The 12,843-nt window shown below is 41.0% G+C and overlaps 1 protein-coding gene and 1 non-coding gene across 2 annotated transcripts; both read left to right on the forward strand.

Annotated features, from left to right (window-relative positions):
• Nucleotides 1-967: 967 nt before the first annotated feature.
• On the forward strand, nucleotides 968-8,246 carry snx15 (sorting nexin 15). Its single transcript, XM_075450736.1, has 7 exons — nucleotides 968-1,178; nucleotides 1,678-1,834; nucleotides 3,787-3,902; nucleotides 4,102-4,381; nucleotides 4,471-4,635; nucleotides 5,462-5,659; nucleotides 7,634-8,246. The coding sequence occupies exons 1-7, from the start codon at nucleotides 1,080-1,082 to the stop codon at nucleotides 7,771-7,773; spliced, it is 1,155 nt and encodes a 384-aa protein (XP_075306851.1). The 5' UTR covers nucleotides 968-1,079; the 3' UTR covers nucleotides 7,774-8,246.
• On the forward strand, nucleotides 7,439-7,520 carry trnal-aag (transfer RNA leucine (anticodon AAG)). Its single transcript has one exon. It is a non-coding gene; the product is annotated as a tRNA-Leu (tRNA).
• Nucleotides 8,247-12,843: the final 4,597 nt, after the last annotated feature.

Genomic DNA, 12,843 nt, shown 5'->3' on the forward strand with positions numbered 1-12,843 from the left:
TTTAGGTAGGAGTTATATTGATTTTGCCAACAGCAAGGTACCTACTTCTGATTTGAATCCGGTACATTAACACCTGACTATCAAAATGACAGCTTAATATGTTTAACCATATAATATTTTTGTGAGTGTTCTTTGTTGCTAAAGATATTAGTTTATTTGATCTGTTTTTAAAGACATTTTTTAAACTCTAACGTGAGCTAAAAAACACATCAGTTGATGACAATATTTATACATTACTTTTTCACACGCTATCCTCAGCGTTTATCCACTACTATACTATATATGTATTTGATATTGACATTCATGTTGACTTTTTTCAAGTTGGAATCCGAAAAGAGTGCATGTGTAAAGGTCTTATTTCTTTTGAAAATTCATTTGGGCTCTACGTGGTCATAAAAGCAGCTGGTGTTAATAATTTCACATATTTCTAAGCATTATTTCTCAAAATTTGGTGCAAAATTCAAAGTTAAGTTAATTTATATAAGCAGTTAGATTAAGAATAATCAAAGCATTGGGTTCTTACATTTAGTGAGCATAAAGACAAACTAAACGCGCAGGAATAACAAGATAACTTATCAGAGTATGTTTGGCATGACTAACTTGAATCCCATCCACCAGGTATCACAGCAGCAGCCTTGCATGCATTACAGTTCTCTGAATATTCGTGCACAACATCTAACTTCAGACACTTTTTATTGTTCAAAACTCAAAAACAAATATTTGATAAACAAATGTTTGCTATTTTCCTTTTCTGTGAGACAAAATAACCATTCATTGCTAATGTTCATGTGTTTAGAGATAAGTTTCCTCATGGTCATATATTTAGTTTGTTTTACTCTATCAACGTACTTAAATGGGAGAAGCCGATGTGGTTGCCGAAATTGTAAACTGACAAATCTGACCAAATGACTTTGCGTCGCTTCTACCATACGTAATTACGCATTCTGGTACGTCACCAACCAGGAAATGAGTATATCCATGGAGAGGAGGGACTGAAGAATCACAACAGAGCGACTGACCACGGTTTTTTTACATTTCTACTTCGTGCCGCTGTTTTTCTTTTATCACCGACAGCGGACATGTCACGAAAACTGAAAGAAGAATACTATCGTTTTTTTACGGTTACGGACCCACGCACACACGAGAAGGGACACACTGAGTACAAAGTGACAGCCAGGGTTGGTTTCGACTCTTTATGCCTCTGTAGCTGTAGGGTATTGTATGAACAACGTTACTTATGCTGTACTTACTGATGAAAGCTGTACGAGTATTTGGTATATGCTGCCATAATGTAAAATTCTGTTTTAATACACGACACAGTATTATTTGGTTTGTTACACTTTAAACAAGGGTTTAATTCGTTTAGACAACAGTGAAGTAAAAAAGTCTCTGAAGCCATATGGTGAAATACACAATGGGTCTTTTATTGAAGCTGTGGTGCCCAGTGAAAGCTCGAGGGAGAACTTGTGATTGTGTTCATGAGATTCTGCGCCGCCCCCCCTCACATTGTGCAGACAGGAATGCTACTGGATGAAACCATGACATTCCTCTGTCCAGATGATCTGTTTCTAAACATGTTATAATCCAAAATTTGATATGTAAAAAGAAAAGGTTGTAAACAAAAAGAAAGGGAAATATCTTTAGTGAATAAACCTTCCTTTTCTCCTCTTTGTACAGTTTGTGTCCAAGCGTCATCCAGAAGATGTGAAGGAGGTGGTCGTGTGGAGGAGGTTTTCAGAGCTGAAGAAGCTCCATGGAGAGCTGGCCTACACACACAGGAACCTGTTCAGAAAACAGGAGGACTTCCCACCTTTTCCACGTGCACAGGTTTTTGGTATGTTGTGCAGAAATTGGGATATGCTGAAAGGCATGGCAAAGTTATCTATAAAAGAGAGTTCAACAGCAAGGCGATTCAAAGTGCTTTATATCAAACATTAAGTGCATGAAAGAAAAAGAGGGTATAGACAGCCATATTAGCAGCAATAGAATATGAAAATTAATAAACAGACTACACCAAAGGCCCTCCGGCAAGGAAAGTTTTATGGAGGGATTTAGAGGTGTCCAGAGAAGTTGTATGGCTGAGTGCAGCGAGATCCATAAGGTGGAGGCTCTAATGGAAAAAGCCTGATCTCGCTTTGTCACAGGCTGTGATCCGGGAATAGCTAGAAGAGCACTATCTATTGATCTCAGTGGTCAGGAGGGCACATACCAGGTCAATTAATCTGAGATGTATTTCGGGGCGAGGCCATATAAGGCTTTAAAACTGAGCAATAAGATTGTGAAATCAATACAAAATCGAAAAGAAAGCCAGTGAAGGAAAGCAAGCACAGTGGTTATGTGTTCATACTTTTTCAGTGATGAGCCTTGCTGCATCGCTTTGAATTAATTACAGAGGGAGCCTTGACTAATTCCAGAGTATAATGAATTACAGTAGTCAAGGCGAGAGTAGACAAAAGCATGCGTTACTTTTTGTAGGTCCGCAGTTGAAAGAAATGACTTCATTTTGGCAATTTTCTGAAGATGGAAAATCTGCACTAAGCCGTAATTCATTTGTCACCTCAACACGGGCTGTCTCAGTGCTATGGAGTCCTCTAAAATCCTTCATAAATGGTATCAACTGAGCAGAGATTACTTTCTCCAAAGTCTTAGATAGAAAGGTAAGCTTAGAGATGGGTCTGTAGTTCAGTAGAGATGTGGAGTCCAGATTGGGTTTCTTAAGCAGTGGCTACACAACTGCGTGCTTAAAACTGCCAGAGAAGAATATAAGATATCTAAGATGATAGGGCTGACTGTAGGGATTACTTCTTTAAGCAGCCAATTTTTGCTTAACCTGGATTTCTTTTGGTTTGTGGTTTCCAGAGGTTAGTTAGATAACAGCAATTTATTATCATACAAAACAGATTTTTTTTTTCCACATAATCAGAGCAGCTATGGTTTAAGACATTGATTTACAGCTTTGTTATGCAGTTAGTAGAATGAATTCAGTCAGTTTGTTTCGTTTTGCCTGTTGTTGTAATGAGTCTTGTGACATTTCCCCTTCTGCCCCTGGCTTAATCTTTCATTGGTTTGTTAGATTTGGTTCTTTTAGTAGGAGGCTTAAGAACGGACCGCAGTAATTCAAGTGAAAATGAAGTGTTTATTGGTAGTCACACATCAAACCATATCAGCGCTGGGCTCAGTGGAACAGAGCTCCCGCAGGAAGTCTGTCAGACTGGCCCCGATTTCCGGTTATCATCTGTACTTATTGCATAGGTTGGACTCACATTCGACCGAGTATGATTGGACATGAGTAGGTTCAACATGCTTCGTCATATTCTCTGGATCAGCCCAAAACAATGTGTGTGTGTGAATCTGCCCTTGCTTTCCCAGGCTTTCCTAATTGTTTTGTCTTTCTACTCCTGGATCACTTTAGGTCATATGGAAAAGTACTGAGACTTATTTCATTTATAATGTCTAAGAACAAAGCCAATTTTAACAGTTAGCAATACACAACTACAAAGGCAGCAACTCAGAAGATACTGATGAGCAGTCGTCACTTAGAGTAGCAGTGAACAATATATATTTGATTTGAATAATCCTGCCGAGCTTGATCAGAAGTCAAAGTGCTCGTTTATTCGATGGGACTGCTACACAGGCCCAGTTGCAAAAAAAATCTGCAAAGCCGTGCAAATAAAGAAATATTGTCATCTTTACGAATCATTTATACTTGTTTTTTCCCCATGTTTTCCAATAATTCTGAACAGCATTAGCTGGTTGTGTTTTCATTATTTTCATGATCTCTTTTAGGAAGGTTTGACGAGGCTGTGATTGAGGAGAGGAAGAAGGCAGCGGAATCCATGCTTCTGTTTACTACCAGCATACCTGCACTCTACAACAGTCCACAGCTTAAGGAGTTCTTCAGAGTGAGGACATGCACGCACGCAAGGGGAACTAGTCTCACAGCAAAACTTTAGTTAAACACATAAGTGGCATTAGCACTCATTAGTCTGTTCTTCTGATCTTTCTCTGTGCTCTGTTGCTCCCCCACAAACTTTCTTCCATTCAGACTTTTTGTTCCCTCCACTCTGTTGCCACGTAACCACTTTTTTTTCCTTCTCTCAGGGAGGTGAAGTCACAAGGCCTCTGGATCCCTCCCCTCTGTCCTCAACCGAGGCTCTACCTCCCCCTCTCATCCCCCTGCCCAAGCGAAGGGCCTCAGACTGTGAACCTGCAGAAGAGGAGGAGGGAAGAGAAGCTCCCACTTTACCCCAAGATCTGGGCATCAACCTAAGCCTTGAGGTGGGGGAAGCAGAAGTGGCAGCTGAGGCCTACAGCGAGATCGGAGGATCTCCAAGAGAAGAAGAACGAAAGGAGCTTAGTGATACAGAACTGGATGATCAGGGTACAACTACCAGAATTAGCGGAGCTCTGTGATTTCCATTTTGTAATTTTTATTAACATTCTCAGGTTTTGGTCCATGTTTTCATCCAGCTCCATCTCTGCCAGTAAGACACCACCAGTCTGAAGAGAATCAGGAGGAATTTGATTCACTGTTTGACTCTGTGGTAGAGGAGCCAGTCCCATCCCCAAAGGATGAGGGTCCTCCTCCACTGTCTGACAATGACTTGGCCGTCTTTGATCCCTGCTATAAACAAGGTGATATAGAAATAAATGATGATCTAATCATTTAAAAGTGCTTTTATTCCCTCCAAAACTTGGAGGGAAACTTGATATTTTAATACAGAGAGTGAAAGGAATGCTTTTTCTAAATACTTAACCATCAGTATTTCTACTTCTTGCCAAAGATGAATGTCTGACGGAGGGGTATAAATATGATAAGTAGTTCTTGATAATGTTCAAGCTTACTGAATGGACATCCTTCATTGCCACTGACCAGGCTCCTGCTTGTGTGACTATAAGACTAAATTGCTTTATGAACATGGTACTATTTTCACATGGGGACCTTGTGCTGTGAAATGCAGGACAGTTGAATGAGTATTTCTGCTGAATTTATCTTTAAAGTGGAAATTATATTTAAAAAATCATCACATAATCACATAAACCATTGGTGAAATTTTTATGTGGTAGTTTGGCTCCAAGGTGCTGGAAATTGGTTCTGGTCTGCTACTTAGATATTCTTTGTCATTTTATTTATTTTGAATTTCTCTTAAAAATGTCAGAACATACTTTAAAGTGTAGATTACAATTCCTCACAGCCAAAAGTGACTCGCAATTAACTTGTGTCGTTTGACTGACAGCACCAGATTGGAAACATTTTAGTAAACAACTGTACCAGACAAAAAGTATTGGCAAATTATTGCATCTGAGCAGCTGGGAGCAGACAACGTTTGCCATTTCTGTTTTAACAAAATCCCTTCCAATATTCTTTCCTTCATGTTAGCAATGTTTTAAAGCATTGTTGCTTTATTGATAGAAAATGGGAATCATTCTAAGTGCCTTGCTTTTTCCCTTTCTGTTTCAGATAGATCAAATTCCTCCACTGACCATTCGGAATTGCTCTCATTACCACCGACATGTTTGGATGGGGGGGACGTGGGTTACTTGGACCAAGCAGCCAAAGAGTTGACAGCTGCCATGGAGAGGGAGAAAGAGGGAGAGTTTGATTCGGCCATTCGTGGATATAGGACAGCGGTGGACATACTGATCACCGGAGTGCAGGGTGAGGAAGGGGACCAGGTGTATGAAAGGATGGGTGGTTGAGTTGAGGGACACAGAATGAGGTTAATCAACTCTCCTGTTACACATAAAATATCCCAAAAATATTGATCAGGGAACTATATGCCTTGGAAACGGGTAAAATGGGATGTGACTTTCACAGCACAGCTGGGATCCAGCAAATCCTGTCATTTCTTTAAATCTAACACTACCTGAATGCAGTCTGTCAAATCTGGACCCTAAATGGATTATCATAATGCCTTTTTGCTATAGCGACAAAAAACAAGAAGGCATTCATCCAAGAATAAAAACCACAGGCTTTGTGATGATGCACCATCTGTGAATGAAAAATATATTGTGCATTCAAATTTACTGCTGGAATGCTCGATTGATCATCTGCTCACACGCTTCCAGGCTGTTAAACAGCTGATTCACAAACACGAACATATGTGGGAAATCTCAGGCCCCACACAGCAAATGTGACATGTAAACATGTGACGTTACTGCTGTTTTGTTATTTTATTAAAGGAGAAGTTCTGTTTTTTTTTTTTAAACCTGGACCTTATTTCTAGCATAAAATACGTTCATCTACTCAACGATAACAGTTTGGTGAAAGTCTGCGTCCTTCAGAAGAAATTTAGATTACTCAAGATCTGCGTATGTCCAAATAACAGGAGAGAACAGGGCATAGACAATACAACCTCTAAATAAGGCATTATCTGTCTTCATTTCACCAATACTTTAAGACGAATGAATGAGCACGTACTATTGCACTGTTAGCTCATAGCTTACATGTTTGTATTTCTTTCTGTAATCTGTGGAGTCACTAATGGATAACTCATCAGGTCAGTCAGGTTTTGAGTCTTCTCTTGTCACCCTGTTGTGTTGCAGAGTGGTTGAAGGTGCTGCATTAAAGCTCGAGTCTCTTCAGAGGGCATGGGTTGGGACCCCACCACTGCTAGAAAGAGCGTGTGCTCTTTGAGCAGAAAAATATTTTACGTGCTGTGTGGTCTGAAAAACGTATTTTTCTAGATCACTTTGCTTCCAAGTTTTGGTTTGCTTGTAAACTTCGTGTTTTCTCCAGAGTGTTAAATCGAAATCTCTGCCACCCGATACCATAACGCAGTGTCACCCTTCTGAGTTTTTCTATCTTGATGGAGTTTTAGAATTAAGATGAGATACACTCGGTGGTCCCAGGTTTCCTCAGACTTTCCCTGGTCCCAGTGACAGACAATGACAGTGTCTGTCACTGTCTGTCACTGGTTCTAAATGACAACACCAGTAGTGAGAGGATAGTTCACGTATGAGATCAGAAACTATTTCTGCCATCCAGTTGCATAAATTAAACCACACGTGAAACCAGTGCTGAGGCTGATGATGTACTTTTTGCTGTCAGTACAGTGTGTGCAGATATTCACCCCTTCTCTTGCTGCAGTTCTGGACCATTCTTTACTTTGAAGTTGTGGTTCAGTGCACCATGTCCTCCATAGATTCATACTTGTCTGAAAAGTCTAAAGATTACTGCATATAGTCAAAGCAGAATCCATTCATTTGCATATATGAACTTGTCATTAAGTCAGTCAGACACTAAATAAACTGAACTCAACAAACAAAAGAATGTGCATCTGCTGATCTGCAAACATGTCACAACTCTCTGGTGGGTTATCTGCAGTTACTCTGCCCCACCCCCACCCCAACCCCCCTCAAATCTATTTTTGAGGGCAAAGGTACCACACATTCTTACTCAATCATCTTGACAGTGATGAGTCATGAGTGTACATGTGGTAGCGTGGCCGAGCGGTCTAAGGCGCTGGATTAAGGCTCCAGTCTCTTTGGGGGCGTGGGTTCGAATCCCACCGCTGCCAATGAGCATTTTCCAGACTGAATGTGTTCTTTTTATGACAAAAAATGTAAGCAAGCTCACTACAGCAGCAGAGTATACAGAGTGACACTGATTTCATTTTTTATGTGTATACAGGAGAGCCAGATCCGGTTCGAAGGGATTGTGTGATGAGAAGGACAGCTCAGTATCTGAAGCACGCTGAGATGCTGGTCGACAGGCATTCCTCACCCAGTCACACTCACACACCTACACACTCACACACACAGGACCCATAGAAACAACACACAATCATTCGGTAGACTTATATAGTGTTCACAGATGAAGATTGATCACAGAGAAATAAACTCAGGGTTGTGGTATACAGGTACCAAAAAATACACAGTAAAGTTTGACTACACACAATCCCGTAGACATACACACACAGACACAAACTCAGACACTCACATCCGTACTTCGGACACATACAATTATGCATACTTTAGCGTCCCTGAATAGGAGCCCATTCAGGTGAAACGATGTACATAGCACAGACGAACACTCCTGAGGTACACACGACATTGCACACTGGTTCTTTAGCTGCCTTTGTTGAGTGAAAATGTGTAATTTACCAAATCTGAGAATATGGAAACTGAAAGTAACTGCTAACTTGATGGACAAGTAATTCTCCTCCACATCTTTTTCTCTTTATCTTGCTTTTATAATGTTCTCATTTTGAATACAGTAATGTGTATGTATATCAGCGATTTGCACAATGTTTTGTTAATAAATATGATTTTGATTTAAGTCTATAAGAACTATGTTTCCTTGGCTTGGTTTTGGGAACAGCAGGACTGCTGCAGTCAACAGTGTTTGGTAAAGCTTTAAACTCAACTGCAATGAATCACATTCAAATCCATATAAATATAAATCCATATAATTTCTTTCTCTGGCATATGTAAGATATAAGCACAGGGATTTCAGCTAGACTTCAGATCACAAGTTCATACCTTGTGTAATATCTAATTACATCACGTCACACTGCTAAACTGCCCCCTGTAGTGCAGACCTGTCATCTACTGGAAACTTTTAGGGAGAAAAATAGGTCAAAGCCCTGACCAGTTGAGCAGCTGAAATATCCATCCATCCATTTTCTATACCCGCTAAATCCGTCGGTCGGGTCGCGGGGGGGCTGGAGCCTATCCCAGCGGTCATCAGGTGAGAGGCAGGGTACACCCTGCACAGGTCGTCAGTCCATCACAGGGCCACACCGAGACAAACAACCACACACACACTCCTTAGGACAATTTTAGAGATGTCAATTAACCTGACATGCATGTTTTTTTAGACAGTGGGAGGAAGCTGGGGTACCTGGAGAGAACCCACGCATACACAGGGAGAACATGCAAACTCCACACAGAAAGGCCCCAGCTGGGAGTTGAGCCTGGACCCCTCTTGCTGTGAGGTGATGGTGCTAACTACCGTCCACCGTGCAGCCCCAGCTGAAACATCACATCAGAAAACATTTCACTTTCAAAACTACAGCGACTTCTGTCTATGTTGTGAAGGATAAAATTCTGCCCTCCAAGTGATTTTTCAAGTCGTCGCAGATTACAGCAATCTGTTTTCATTTTTATTTTCCATAGTATCCAAACTAGCCTGCCAGTCCAGCATCCCTTTTTTGCTTTATTCTCTGATGAAGTCATTGTTAATGGTTTCATGATGTCAGAGTTGTCTGTGTCTTCACCGTAAGTAAACAATAGCTGCTGAAAAAGAGATCTGTGGGTCTTGAGAGAATTTAGCACTTTCTAGATAATACCTGTGAGAGGTGCTGTTGCTTCTTCGATGATGATTCACATCCTGAACTATGGAAACTCCTCATCCCGTTTTGATGTTAAAACCAGGTAAATTTTTAAGCACGTAGCAATAACTGCAGAGGGAAGGAAAACACAACTGTTGATAAAGGTGTTGGTTCTCTATTTTCTAATGGTATATATGCTCATCAAAAGTCAAGTGCTGCCAAAGTGATGCTCTTATTACTCAAAAGTCATTAGGTTTTGATTAAAAAGGTATCCCCTTTCCGAGCTTGACAATAAACTAGGTCAAGTTGGAACAGTTGCAAGATAATGGATAACATATCTGATATACAGTAAATTACATTTAATTCAGGTCATATTTATTAGAGTTTTTTTGTGATATATTGAGTATTCACCTACAGAGAAAGGCTGATCATTCTTTCAGTAGTTTCATTTTAGAAGGACAGTGGTTGGTTGGCAGAAAAGAGAAAAGTGAGTGCTGCCAAAGAGCAAAATCCCTTCTCTGGAGAGGCAAAAAAAGGATGGAGGGAAGACTGGAAACAGATGGAGGAGTGACAAAAAATTGGGGTTGGTGAAAGGAAAAGGCTCCCTCTTTCCCTCTCCAGATGAGTAAATGAGGGGTAGCAGGGAGTGAGAGATAACAGAGAGGATGGTGGAGAGGAAAAAAGAAGGGATGAGATTAGAGGATAAGCAGAGATGATCCCTCCATTGTTAAAGGGATAGAAAAAACAGACCCTCCCTCTTCCTCTGTTTTCATCTCTCTGTATCTCTCTCCATGCTTTGTTTTGACCATTGTGGGGAGCTTGAAGTGGATGGAGGGATCGTAGAGAAAGCAAGAGATAACATTGCTCCATCCTGTTATATATCCCTTTTTTCCTCTCATCTCTCCACCTCTCTACCTCTCAGTCCATCTCCCCCTCGTTGTGGTGCTCCACCTGTGAAATGCAGAGGATGTGAGATGGAGAGGAAGAGACAAAGAGATGCAGGGGGGGAGGTTTGAAATCAGAGGGGGGGTACAGCCTCATAACATTAGCATGCTGAGAGTGTCAGCACTCTCCTCCTTTTCTCTCCCTCCATCCTCATCCCTCTTTCCATCCCTCTCCCTGTCTCTTTCTCCTCACTGGTCACTGCAATTATACCATCAAAACACTCCAGCCTGAGAGCATAATAGCTTCCCCCTGTATGTGTGTGTGTGTATGTGTGTTATCACGAGAGATCAAAAGAAAGAGATGTGTGTGTGTGTGTGTGTGTGTGTGTGTGTGTGTGTGTGTGTGTGTGTATTTGTGCATAATTTACTGCCACACATAGTGCATTAAGTGTGCATGTATGACATGAAGGGCAGCTGTTGGTGTGTGAGTGCGTACGCCAAAACTGCATGCGCGGCATGTGTGGGTGCATGAGAGTGTTTGAGTCCGTAGTGGCTAGAAAAACTGCTTCTCCAACCTCTGACCAAACACACTCTTAAACACACTTCAGTAGACCCACTTCCCGTGTGTCTCCTCTGAGTTTCTATGTACACGCACACAAAAGCGCACTAATGGATGCACACGGGCGTACAGTCATGGCTTGGAGACACAAACCGTTATGACCTACATGCCCACTGGGTCATTGTTAAGCCAAACAACACACTGGGACACCTTCATCTGTCTACACACAAACACACTCTCCTGCTTTTGCCGTTTTTATTTTTGTTCCCTCCTCAACTTCCTGTCTCATTTCTGCCCTCCATGTCTTCCATTTTTCTCTTTCTCTACAGCACACATAGGCACTGTCCGCCCTCTATGTGCTTGTTATCCCTCTGTGTCCCTTCGTTTCTCTCTGTCACCTTGCCCTCAGCTATTTGAGCACACTTCTGTCTCTCATGCTCCCCCCATCCCTCTCTCACACACATAAACACACTCATCCTACATTTGCTGTTCCAGCCTGTCTGTCTCTCTCTGCCCGTTTCTGACAGTTTTCACATTTGTCATCTGTCTCTCAGGGCCTGAACACTAGGTGAGGAGTGCAGTGTAAAAAGCTGTCATGGCAGGTTTTAAACCATCTTTGAAAACGGTGAATCATTTCATTTCATCCATGAAGTCTGCAAATGCATCACCTCATTACATCCAGAAATGGAAAAGGGATTCAGATCCTGTGCTTAAGTAAAATCATTAATACATTGTGATAATACTTTTCAGCCACTTAAGTTATTGTTGGATAGCTTGATTTAGTTTACTTTTCTATGTTTAAACAATCCTTAAAAATAAAACTTGAAATATTATAACATTTTCACACAAGTAATAGAAGTAAACAAAGAGAACCAAAGTGTGGATTGGGATTAAGAGTTAATTTGAAGGTGAAACTGGAGCCATGCGTTTTCACTCAATGGGATGATACATCAGATGGAAAAAGCTGTAGACCAAACCAACGGTCTACAATAAACAGACTGTTTAAATGGAGGATGTAATCCCTCTTCATGTGGTGTTGACCAACAAAGATCCCTCCAAGAGCAAAGTATGTGATAGTCTGTGAAGTCAGAAAGGCATTCGGGGTAAAGGCTTTCTCTCAGAATCAGAATCAGAAAAGATTTTATTGCCAAGTAATTTTCACATCACTAGGAATTTGGCCTGGTCTGTTTGGTGCAATAAAACAAAAAATATAATAATAATAAAATAAAATAATAAAATGTAAAATAATAAAAATATATGTACAAAGTATTAGTAAAATGGCAAATGTTGATAATCATGAGTCCACCACATCGGAGAACGGTGAACAACAACAGTGCACAGGGCCGGGCTGTAAGGAGAACACCACTGCTCTCCATAAATGAACTGTCTGCAGTTTGCTAAACCAGACGGCTGTTTGTTTTGTGGACAGATGATGACAGACATTTTGATTCAGATAAAAAGCGTCATGTTTCAAGAGAGAGAATTAGGCTTTCTTTCCAGCTCAAGAACCGTATCTCAGCTGCGAAACATGAGATGAGCAAATATTTTTCATGTAATACTTATCTGTGTTCGTAACAAGCAATGAGAGGCTAAAAGATAGCACTGCCCTGAGTGACAGTTCTCTGTGGGTTTGTCATGATTCGCCTCTTTAAAACTGAAAATACTCATTTGATTGACTATTAACATGAAAGTTCTGATCAATGCAGCTTTAAATCTATAACTTTTCCTCCCTTCCACTCCAGATTGGTGCACCTCTCTCTGCTCCCGGTCTGTGTCCTCTCTTTCCCTCCCCCTTCTTCTCATTCTCTCTTTCACCCCCATCGCACTCTGGCTGAAAGTAAATCAATAAACATACACTTTATGCCATTTATTGACCCTTTCATATCTATCTGTACCCACCCCCTCCTCTTCTCCCTCTTGCTCTTTCCCTCACATATTATTCTCTCCTCTCTCTGCCTCCCCTTTGAATTGATAATCTCTTTCCCCTCTTTCTCCGTCACTCCCTTTCTCTTTATATCTCTCGCTGTGGGACTTCCTATTTTTATGGCTGGCACCTTCGTGCTATGACTGAAGTGTGTGTGTGTGTGTGTGTGTGTGTGTGTGTGTGTGCGAGTATGAGAGCGAG

Source organism: Odontesthes bonariensis, chromosome 19, assembly GCF_027942865.1.
Source record: "Odontesthes bonariensis isolate fOdoBon6 chromosome 19, fOdoBon6.hap1, whole genome shotgun sequence".
NCBI classification, from domain to species: Eukaryota; Metazoa; Chordata; class Actinopteri; order Atheriniformes; family Atherinopsidae; genus Odontesthes; species Odontesthes bonariensis.

Bases quoted from the DNA above. Each gene is read 5' to 3' on its own strand.
- snx15 (XM_075450736.1), top strand. From the start codon at position 1,080: ATGTCACGAAAACTGAAAGAAGAATACTATCGTTTTTTTACGGTTACG. The intron at 3,903-4,101 runs GTGAGGACATGC...TCCTTCTCTCAG, and splicing joins AGCTTAAGGAGTTCTTCAGA to GGAGGTGAAGTCACAAGGCC. The intron at 4,382-4,470 runs GTACAACTACCA...GTTTTCATCCAG, and splicing joins TACAGAACTGGATGATCAGG to CTCCATCTCTGCCAGTAAGA.